Source organism: Sander lucioperca, chromosome 6, assembly GCF_008315115.2.
Source record: "Sander lucioperca isolate FBNREF2018 chromosome 6, SLUC_FBN_1.2, whole genome shotgun sequence".
NCBI classification, from domain to species: Eukaryota; Metazoa; Chordata; class Actinopteri; order Perciformes; family Percidae; genus Sander; species Sander lucioperca.
This window is the reverse complement of record NC_050178.1, coordinates 2,792,511-2,803,705: the sequence shown is the minus strand read 5'-3', so window position 1 is coordinate 2,803,705 and position 11,195 is coordinate 2,792,511. Positions and strand designations below refer to the sequence as shown.

At 39.5% G+C, this 11,195-nt stretch overlaps 1 protein-coding gene across 2 annotated transcripts in view; it reads left to right on the top strand.

Annotated features, from left to right (window-relative positions):
• Window positions 1–7,364, top strand: part of LOC116041733 (tripartite motif-containing protein 16-like) — a 7,472-nt gene extending 108 nt beyond the window's left edge. Inside the window, exons 1-7 of one of the 2 annotated variants that reach the window (XM_031287778.2) lie at window positions 1–573; window positions 2,580–2,669; window positions 2,787–3,020; window positions 3,113–3,281; window positions 3,361–3,450; window positions 4,678–4,746; window positions 6,595–7,364. The exon at window positions 1–573 is cut by the window's left edge and continues 105 nt beyond it. In XM_031287778.2, the coding sequence (XP_031143638.1) occupies window positions 241–573; window positions 2,580–2,669; window positions 2,787–3,020; window positions 3,113–3,281; window positions 3,361–3,450; window positions 4,678–4,746; window positions 6,595–7,142 (1,533 nt within the window). In that variant the 5' untranslated portion in view covers window positions 1–240 and the 3' untranslated portion in view covers window positions 7,143–7,364. The remainder of the gene's footprint in view (window positions 574–2,579; window positions 2,670–2,786; window positions 3,021–3,112; window positions 3,282–3,360; window positions 3,451–4,677; window positions 4,747–6,594) is intronic. The other variant, XM_031287779.2, reaches the window with a different exon arrangement.
• Window positions 7,365–11,195: the final 3,831 nt, after the last annotated feature.

The window sequence follows — 11,195 nt, the reverse complement described above, 5'->3', positions numbered from 1 at the left end:
ACGTACTTCAAAATGCACTGATTTCAGGGATAAAGGACTGTCTGCCTCACATTACATTTCGAAAACACTACACCACCACCGTTGTTGCTTTCTTTGCCCTTCCCTTCTACAAAAAATTCAAATGCTAGTCACACCCATATCCACTCTGACATCAGGAAACCACACAAACAGTTTAAGACTGAATCACTTGAGGAAGAAATGAAACCTAACTTGTGAAAGCGCGCCTTTCTCCACTCAGACATGGCAGAGCTTCGCATCCCTGGGAGGATGAACCGCTCCAGACCACAGCTGATCAGGAACACAACTCTAGCTGACTTCGAGAGGGACACAGCGAGGCGTGATGCTGCCAGTGAGAAGAGGAAGCATTCAGAAGCGTCAAAGCAGGCCCTGAAGAGAGCCCGAAGCTGTACTGAAACACGAACATCATCAGGAAGCACTTTGTGTGTGAGGCACAGCAGCCCTCTGGATATTTACTGCTGCACGGACGAGCAGATCATATGTGCATTGTGTGCTCAAGCTGAGCACAGTGGACACACCATAGGGTCGGTGAGGGAGGAAAGGAGGAGGAAACAGGTAACGTTTTAGTAAAACAAACAGAAGCACAGACAATAGTATTTGTTTTTAAAGTTAGTAATCCAGCAGGGAGACTTAACCGTCTGTAAAAAATAAAAAGAGAATAGTTTTTTTGTTAGTTGTACTAATTAACACGCTTTGGGAAAGGTTTTGCGATCCGATCTCTCACAGTGTGACCAGACAGTGTGGACGTCCATTGGGGGCTGTGTTAACATGAAAATGTAAACTTGGAAAATGAAAATGCAATTCCACAATATAGCATTATAATTTTCCACATATGTATGTGTTATTTGAGCAAGAACTACACTTTAAATGCAATATTAAATGCAATAATTAGCATTTTCATTTTCACATACTTGTATGGTTGTTCTATGACCATATTCAAATAAAAATGGACAAGCTGTAGATTCTGAACAGTCTGCCAGTGTGTGACAGAACCAAAATGTTTGTGATAGAGCACTTTAAGCAATTTTACAGCTGTCGTATTAGGGTGAAATATCTTATATAATCTGGACTTGGAATAGTGTAACTGGTGAACAACTCAGCTGGTGTCTTCTATATACAGGTTTTTTTTTTTTTTTCAAACCCAACTTAATGGTCGCAGCAGTAGGATAATATAAAAATATAATAAGCGAAACAGCGCCCCCAGTCTATTGCATTTACATTTACATGTCAAAATCAAAACGCAGTCTGTTCAGTTCTCTCGTCATCATGTCACTTATGCTGCGTTCATAGACATCGGAAAAACATTTTTCCGAGTGAAAACGTCATCATTCACGTCACTTCCTGTGGGAATCAGAGGTGGGAAACTTGGGCTAGATTTTGCTAACCGAGTTTCCCAGTTTGAGCAGTTGATGTTTGATGTAGGCGACTTTGGTTCACTGAACATATTTCAATGACAATAAACTGTTTATTGTGGACAACATGTTTCAAATTATTCATAAATAGGCCCATGTATAAACAAACACCTGTCCATGTGCTGTTTCTGTGCTCGTATAAGAAAACAGCAGCAAATGTTTTGTTATTGTGGCCTCCATGTTTTCACACACCTGATGCTCTAGGCTACGGCTAACCGTTGGTGGCAGTCATGCAACAAGTTGTTATGCCAAACGCCAATATAACAGAAGAACACGCATCCCAACCATGTGAACGCTGGCAGTCGGAAAAACAACGTAATCACGGGGGCGGTCCCTGTTATTCCTAGGTGGCATGAACGCAGCATAAGGCTAGCCCAGGTCGGTAGGTGAAGGAGGAAGTGACGTCCTAACTAAAGATCTGCCTCGATGAGAGTACTGATAGATTGCATTTACATTTTACAATTTTTTTGGGGCTTTTCCGCCTTTAATTTTTGACAGGACAGCTAGGTGAGAAGGGGGAGAGAGAGAGAGGGGGAAGACATGCAGGAAATCGTCACAAGTCGGATTCGAACCATGGACCTCTGCGTCGAGGCATAAGCCTCTCAGTGCATGTGCGCCTGATCTACCCACTGAGTCAACCCGGCCACAATTGCATTTCAATTTTAATAAAGTCCCCTATGGGCTTCCTTAAAACAGGGATCTGCCATGTATACAGTCAGCGGTCTGTGAGGTGTGGAAGATCTATGTCATTACAGTTCATCCTGTGCCACACCTTCACCTAGAAAAACAACTGCATCAGCTGTAACTATACTATAATATTTCCTAATGAATTTGGTTGAATAAAAGTTAATTTATATCTGATTTAGTGTCGCTTCAGTCCAAACTTCCAACCACTTACTCCTAATACACTCTGGAAGATGGTGGTAATCAGTTACCTCTGAATACACTTTCACGACCAGTTTGCAGAAAAACATGAATGAATCAAATGTTTAATATGGTGGAGAAAAGGCCACCAAACTGACCAGGTCACACAACATTATGCATTTAAAAAGGATGCCATACTGAAAAGCTTTATCATACTGACAAGGCCAAAACCATTTTCACAAAACTAAACAAATAATGTGTATTTCTATCCAATAAACATTGAAGGAGGAGCTGAAGAACATGCAAACAAAATCCAAGCAGATTCTCCAGAAACAAGAAAAGAAATGGGAGAACATGGGGAAGATTCAGATTCAGGTGAGGAGAACACGTGTCTTTATACTGCATGGACTCATGTGTCCCTGAGTGCAAATGCAGACCACTGACATAAGGATACAGGACCCAACTGATCCCACACACTTGTGTATAAAACAGGAGGAAGCAAGAGAAACACAGGACTACTGTGAGAGCGTCTTGGCCGGCGTCATTGACTCCCTCCAGAGACATTACATGTCATTGAGGGAGCTGATCAGAGGTCACGAGGAGGAGGCAGCAGCTCAGGTTGAGATCTCCCTACAGACCCTGCAGGTGAAGATGCAGGAAATGAGGAAGAGATATGCTGAGCTGAATCGTCTGACACAGACCGACAGCGATGTCCATTTCTTGCAGGTGATCCTATCACTATAAACTTCACTTGGATCTGGTGATGGATGATGTCTTCATTTTTTTTTTATCTCTTTCCCAATCTTTTCTCTTCACAGAAATGGCCCTCCCTGCGGCGCCTCTGTGAAAAAGAACATCTCCAGCTTGTCCACGAGGTCTCAGAGGATCCACTCCTCCCCTTTAAGTTTATAGAGAGAGCTGTCGAACAGCTTGGGAAGCAACTGGAGAAATTTTGCGACAAAGAATTTGCCTCAATCTCTCAAACTGGTATATATCTTTGTTGACATGTAGAAATATTTTGACATCAATCATATTTTTCTTTAAAAAAACACGTTTTTCAATATAGCTGACATTGGAGAGCAGCAGGAATCAGAAGGAGAGACAGAGGAGGACGACATGCAGCAAAGATGGGAAGCCAGTACCTCACAGTCCCATGGTTCGTACTTAAAACTGCTAGACGTAGAAATACATTTTATTTTAACTTCAGAGCAAGGCTTTCAATCTCCTCTGTGAATTAGCCTGAAACAATTGACCACCATATGAAACACATGCCTGTTGGAGAATTATTGGAGAGCAGATGGAAGGAGAAAGGTTTTGGAGACTTTGATGACTTAAGCATTTAATTAATCTCGATCGAGGAGTATTAGGAATAAGATATACAATTCAACCACAGTGACAGTGTAGTCTTGTGTAATGAACCCCCCCCCCCCCCCAACTCTGAGTATTCCGTATTTCCGAAAAATCTTTACAGTCGTTCCCCCAAAGAACCAAGCAGGCCTGCCTTGTTGCACGATCCAAATTTTCTTCAATACGGGCCATTTTCAGGGAATAGCTTGCTAGCTCGAAGTTTGTTGATGTTTCCCGAAACCAACAGAGTTTTGCAAGGAGAGGGACATCTGGTGGAAGATTATCCGGTAAATGAATTGTCGTTGATCCAGACTGGTGGTGAAGTGATGCCATATTGGACTTGTTGTGCCTTAACCTGTGACCAGTCAGTGACCTAAATGTGACCTAGGTCTCAACTTGTCTCAACTTACCAGCATTAGTGTGTAAGCTGGAAATTCTACCACACTTGGTAAATTCAGTAAAATCGTTGAATATAGAAAATCTTCTAGAGTTAAACCTTACTACTAAAAGGGCTCAATGTGTTTGATCCTTGATTGGCTGATTAGCTTCAGGTGTGCAGCACCACGTACAAAGACTCCCAACCACAATTGTATAAAACAGCACAATGAATAACACAAAACCAATTCTCTATACCATAAATTACAAAAATTAATAAATTACATGTATTCCAAAGGTTTCAGTAGTATTATTGTGAAAATGATAATGATGTCAACTTCAGCTAGAGTATACAGTATGTGTCTTCGGTTACCCATAACTTTAAAAGTATATGTGCTAACTTACAGAGTTATTTTACTCATAAGCTCTGGGATATGTGTGAGTTATTGTACAGTCTTTGTGTATATTAAGCGCTTCTCAACACCTGGTGCCAATCAGTGATGGAGGGTAGTTTGAGTATATAACTTAAGGCAAATATTTTGACGTATCGTAGTAGTTAAAACAAAGGTGTTTAATAACATTAATTAAGGCTTTTCCCGCTATGACAAGGCTAAAGTTTTACAGTAGTGACACTTAATGATTCTATAAAATTATCTCATAGGTCTCTCTGGAGTTAACACTCTGACTGAACAGAACGTGGAGCCTAAAACCAGAGCAGAGTTCCTGGAGTGTGAGTTTATCTTCTTATGTACTACACTAACAGCTCACTAACTTGTAACCCTTTATAAAAAAGCAGTATGTGGGGCGCCTGGGTAGCTCACCTGGTTGAGCGTGCGCCCCATGTACAAAGGCTTAGTCCTTACCGCAGTGGCTGCGGGTTCGATTCCAACCTGCAGCCCTTTGCTGCATGCCATTCCCCCTCTCTCTCCCATTTCCTGTCTTAAGCTGTCCTGTCAATAAAGGTCTAAACATGGCCAAAAAATAATCTTAACTTTTTCTCTTAACTTATCATTTTTATTTTTGAGGGGAAATTATCCAATATTTCACAAAAAAGCAAAGATTCCAGAAAAATCCCAAAATACATACACATTTCGTGTTGCAGAACTTTATTTTTTATTACTTCATCTCCCATTAATCATCTCACGGCCCCCTCAGATTTACCCTTTAGAGGGGCCTAACCCCTATGTTGGGAACTAGTAGACTAAACTGCCAGTACAGTATATAAAGTCATTTAAACTAGCTCCACTTTGAGCAGCTACAATAGGAACATGTTACTTACACATTGCTGCATCAGTATTGTTGAAATATTTCTATAATCTAGATGTGTTATTCTCAGTGTTAAAGTTGTATTCCCTGTATAATGTATAGACTCAGGACACACAGATAGTTAGCTCAAGCTCTGATTACCTTATAGTTCAGGAATGTTAGGAACTGTTTTTCCCTACCAGACGGAGAGGTGGAACGGCAGTGGGGTGGCTCCTGGGTCAGTGTGTGTGTGAGAGCTGGAGGATCTGCCCGGAAACAGGAGGGGGACGCCTTTGTAATTTGTAATTTATTTATTTGAACAGGGACAGTGCACAAAAAAACATGAATAGATGTCTGGTGCCAGGTTGTAGCAAATTGCTAGTTTCTGCCCGTAGTCCCTGGGCAGGTAGATGGCGCAATAAAATACAAAGTATTTACAGTATACAATACAGATACATAAAGTCATAAAAATATACTGATATTATTGTCCCCCTATCCCACCCCATAAACACACAGTAATTTAGCACACCAATTCACTGGTTGGAGCAAGTCTGCTTTAACAACCAATGCTTTGCTAAGCGTGAGAATGAGTGCAAGTTAGTGCATGAAATTAGCTCTGTAGGAAGAGTATTCCACTGATTTATAGCTATAAAGGAGAATGATGTCCTCCCAAATGCAGTTTTGCATTGTGGAAGACTACATTCGCCCCTTGTGGCTGATCTTCAAGCAAGATGATAAAAGATTAGGAATATGGTTAAACAGGGTTCATAATCTCACATAGACTTTGCTGACGGAACTCCGTATACATTTGTCTGCGGTTAGGGAAACTTAGTGTCATTTGTGAACCCACAATTGTGTTCTGTAAAATCAAATGCTGGACTCCAGTAAACTTTCTTGACTTTAATCTATCGTCTCAGTTTTGATCCCTGAGTTCTTGTGTCATTAGTCTCATTAACCAACATGTGGGAATTAGAGTGTATAGATAATTGGAGTCAGATCTTCCTCTGGCCTTCGGGCCAGTATTTTTCATTGTATTCTCTTCAGTATCAACAATCTTATAATGTCATATAGGCCTATTATAAATACATCAGTCGCAAGGGACATTTTCTGCGAAACGAGTACTTTTTAAGTACATTTTGCAGATAATACCTCTGTACTTTTACTTAAGTAGGCTAAACACTTACTTGCAATGTACTATTTCTACATTGTAGTATTGATACTTTTACTGAAGTAAAGGAATACTTCCTCCACCACTGCATATAGATGGAGCCTACCACAACTGTGTTTTCAAAGTGCTAATTTTACCTTCACATGTTTTCCTTCATCATCTCAGATGCATGTGGCCTCAGCCTGGACCCCACAACAGCTCATGAGGACCTGGTTATTTGTGAGGGAAACAAAGTGGTGAGTCTGAGCCCTCTCCAATATAAGAGCCAAGCTATTCGTCACCCGGAGAGGTTCAACCACCGACGGCAGGTGCTGTGCAGAGAGGGACTGCAGGCAGAGCGCTGCTACTATGAGATAGAGGTGGAAGGAGACAAGGCTGAGATCGCCCTCGCCTACAAAGGAATGGACAGGAAATCTCGCACTGCATTGTCAGCTTTTGGGGGCAATGCAAAATCCTGGAGTCTTGATCGCTCCACAAACTATTCTGTAAGCCACAGAGCTGACAGCATTCAACTGACAACATACCCCAGTCAGCGCAGGCTTGGTGTTTATCTGAAGTTTAAGGAGGGAACTCTGTCATTCTACGAGGTGTCAGACAGTATGACGTTTCTTTACAAGATTGAAGCTAAATTCACAGAGCCTCTGTATCCAGGTTTCTGGCTTGGAGAGAAATGTCGCATCAGGATCTGTGATTTGAAACAGGACAGACTGTGAACTACCTGTGAGGTTCATAGACAGGGCCATGACTGAATCTCATTTGTAGTCTTTTGATTGTTTGGTTGTCTTCTACATGTGGGGTTGCCCAATATAAAGTAGCCCCAAAATAAGCTTCGTTAAACAGTAGAGCCCTCTGGAGCCATATCTCAATAGATTTTTTGGTATATGAATGAAATGTCAAAATGACATATTTGTGTACCCTCAAAGGAACAGAAATATGCAGAAAGAGGAACCATTTAGCAGCATAACCATCCTCATACAAAATCTCATTTTGCTTTTTTTTATTGTGAAATAACTTTGAATTTAAACTATGTATATATATATATATATATATATATATATATATATATATATACTTTAAAAAATAAAGTTCTGCAACACGAAATGTGTATGTATTTTGGGATTTTTCTGGAATCGTTGCTTTTTTGTGAAATATTGGATAATTTCCCCTCAAAAATAAAAATGAGAAGTTAAGAGAAAAATCACTCTTTGGTGGAACAGTTAACAACACATAGACCTCTGAAACTACATACTGCTTTTATTTATTTTTTAAATATATCAGTTTTATGGGGGCCCCCTTGGATTACCTCAAGGACCTCTGCAGATGCCTGGGCCGCATTTTGGGAACCACTGTTTTAAAGTTCCTAACTTGAAGAACCAGCTTGTTCTCGAAAAAATCAAACCCAACTGAACAGATTAATTAATGAAAATACATGTTGAACACCTTTTTTTAAATTATTTTTTAACCTGGTATTATTTTCATGTCATAGTCTGCCTGCTGTTTTTATGTTACTTTAATACTTCAGTTTATGTAAAACCTCATTACACAGAAGCTACACATGCAGGTGTTTTTATTCTGAAAACAAGCAGTAGCTACAGAGAATGACATGGTTAACTAATTATAATCTGTCTTTTCAATTATTTATCATTTTCAATAAGACAGAATAAACTTAGATAGTAGATATATAGAAAGTGCTAAGCAAGAGCCTACAGCCATGCTAACGTGGGAAATATTTACTCACTTTAGTGTGTCAGTATAAGACCAATTGAACTTTGATATGTGATATATGACTATTGATATAAGAACAACTAAGTTTGATAATGCATTGACATAATAAATGCAAAACATACATGTACTTTTTTAATTTTTGGGCATTTCTGCCTTTTTTGGAGAGGAAAGCAGAGAGAGAGGGGGGGGAAGACATGCAGGAAAACCATCACAGGTCAGACTCAAACCCTGGACCTTCTGCGTCAAGGAACAAACCTCTGCATATGTGCACCCGCTCTACCAACTGAGCTAACCAGCCACAACATGTGTTTATTTTAATCATAGAACATATATTAGGCAGCTTGCATAACCATATGTGTGTTAATTTGAATGATATAAAATATGGAGCAGAGAGAATCAGAAAGGTTTGGACACAAAGGAAGGTAAGAAGTCATCTTGACCTCTGCAGTGTAGGAGTCTCTAGCTTGTTAGTGAAGAAACTTTAGAGTGAGTCTCTGTATAATAAAGTACCTGGCCCTCCCGTACTGATAACAAGCGTGCAAATATGAGGTCAAAGTTGACATACGTTTAAGTTATATATTGTAGTTTCCTTGTGTAATAGCATCTCCACCTGAGTAAAACTAATGTCACACAATCTCAAATTTCAATTCATAACTAATCAGAATAATCTCAGTGAGTTCCATGTTTTGATTATTGACCAATGAGGGATATCCCAAAGACTGATTTTTCATGGAACACCTCAGACATATTGTACTTTTTGATAACTCTACAGTAAACCTACATCACATTGAATTGTGCTTTGAGCTAACTGCTAATGATAGCATGCTAACTCGCTTAATCTTAGTTTAACTCACTAGTTCATTAACATTCCTGACTATGTCATGATCACATTTCAAATGTAAACTTATAAATTTACTTTTTTTACCATGACAGAGTTGACTCAATTTCGAGCAAAGTAGAAAAAAAAAAAAATCCAGAAATCTGACAGTTGCTTGTCCACTCTTTATTATTAATATTTTTGGTGATGTTCACTTTTTTTTTTTTTACAATAATTGTCAGTATGATACAATCATAATATGACTGAGGAAAGAGAAAGAGGAAGAGAAAGACGCTGTAAAGGGACATTTATATTTACCATTTACATTATTGGTCTCCTGTACAGTGTTTGAAACATGTGCTCAGTAAGGCCCTGCACCTAGGTAATAAGAAGGAATCTACACACCCTTATATAGTTCACACACACACACACACACACACACACACACACACACACACACACACACACACACACACACACACACACACACACACACAATCCAGCACTTGTTAGGCAGAGACGTAGCAGTTCCTAATCATTGCTATTAACTGACACTAATGTGTCAAGCTTTATTATTTATTTAATTATTCTCCAGTTTAATAACTTTATTATTATATTGCTTTTACACTATGAGGACAACAAAAACAAATGCTTACTTTTTTTGTAGTCCTAGTGAAAAAAAAGTGCATTTATCACATTCATTATTACTTTATGTTGCATTTACTGCTAAAATAGTTACTTTTTAAGACATTGATATACTTAAAGACATGGGTAAAAATCTATCTTCATAATAGTTTGTTTACACAAGAATACATTACAGACTTGAACAACAGAGAGATCGCTACATGACAAACTCTCAGCAGCAACTAAGTGACTGGCTCACACAGACTAAAACAAGTTTAGAGCCACACTAGTGGTCCTGCAAGACAGCGATGCTTTTTACACACACATTGATGAATGGATAAAAAATAAACAGACAAATCTACCACCAGAGGGGGAAAATCATTCTGAATTTGTAAGCTGTGTGATTGCATACAAAGTTAATGGAAAGACGTGTTATGTGCTCATATCTTTGTGCACTAGTTTAACTTGAGAAAACATTTCCAGTACAGTGACAGAAGGAATAAGGACACAGGTCTGCAGGTTAATGACAAAAGAACTGGGATTCCATTTAGTCAAGCTCTGAGCTGGAACAAAAACACAGAACACAATGGCTGTTCTGTCAAATAAACGCAAAGTGCAAAAACACTCAACATTCAAATTTGTAATTGGTGAATATGAGCTTCATGTTCAGTCTGAATGTGTTTCCTCCGGTTTTGTGCTCAACATTTTAGTCTAAGCTCTGCCTCATCAATCTCAGCTGTAGTTAGGCTCAGCTGTGCTTTAGCCATGTTTATGTCATATCATTTAGAACGTAATAACGAGCGACAGGGTTGGGAAATAAACTTCATGTCATCCTCAGAGTTTTAATTCCAAGTCTGAGATGTTGGGAATAGTGACAACATCGCCCCCTTGGGTTAGGGTTAAGTATCAACAAAAACAAAAAACAAAAGTGATCAGCAAACAGAATGGCTGCAAGCCACGCTGGCAGTTAAATCTAAATCAAATCTAAAAGTAACAGGACTTAGAGGACCAGTGTGTAGGATTTAGTACCATCTACTGTAGCGGTGATGTGTCCGATTGCAACCAAACGAATACCCCTCTCCTCACCCCTCCCTTTGCAAGTGTGTAGTAGAAACTATGGTGGGCTTCAGTTAACGAAAAGCGAAAGATCCTTTTAGAGCCAGTTTTTGGTTTGTTTGTACTGTAGACACCATAGACAGTAAAATAATGGACAAAGCGACGCCGTAGACTTCCACAGAGACCAGTGAAGTCAACTAGAAGCACTTTTCTGGTGATGGCTGAGCGTTACTGAGCAGCCTCCAACTGAGCTTGACGACGTAGATGTGACGTGAGCAACCTGTCTGAAAGTTGTAAGTCTTCTGGTAGCTGTGCCAAGAGAAATCTCAATCGTTCCCAATCTTTCAGAGACGGAGAGCGTAGGTATATGTAAGGAGATAACATAGGCACAGGCTAATTATTGCTAACTAAAATGCTAGTTAACATTAGTAATTAAACTAAAACAGCTAATGTAAGCCGAAACTGCCTGAGAGCTTCTCCTGTACTATACGGTAATTTGTCTACTGTGCGACAGAAAGTTGCGTGGTTATGAGACAATCGTTAG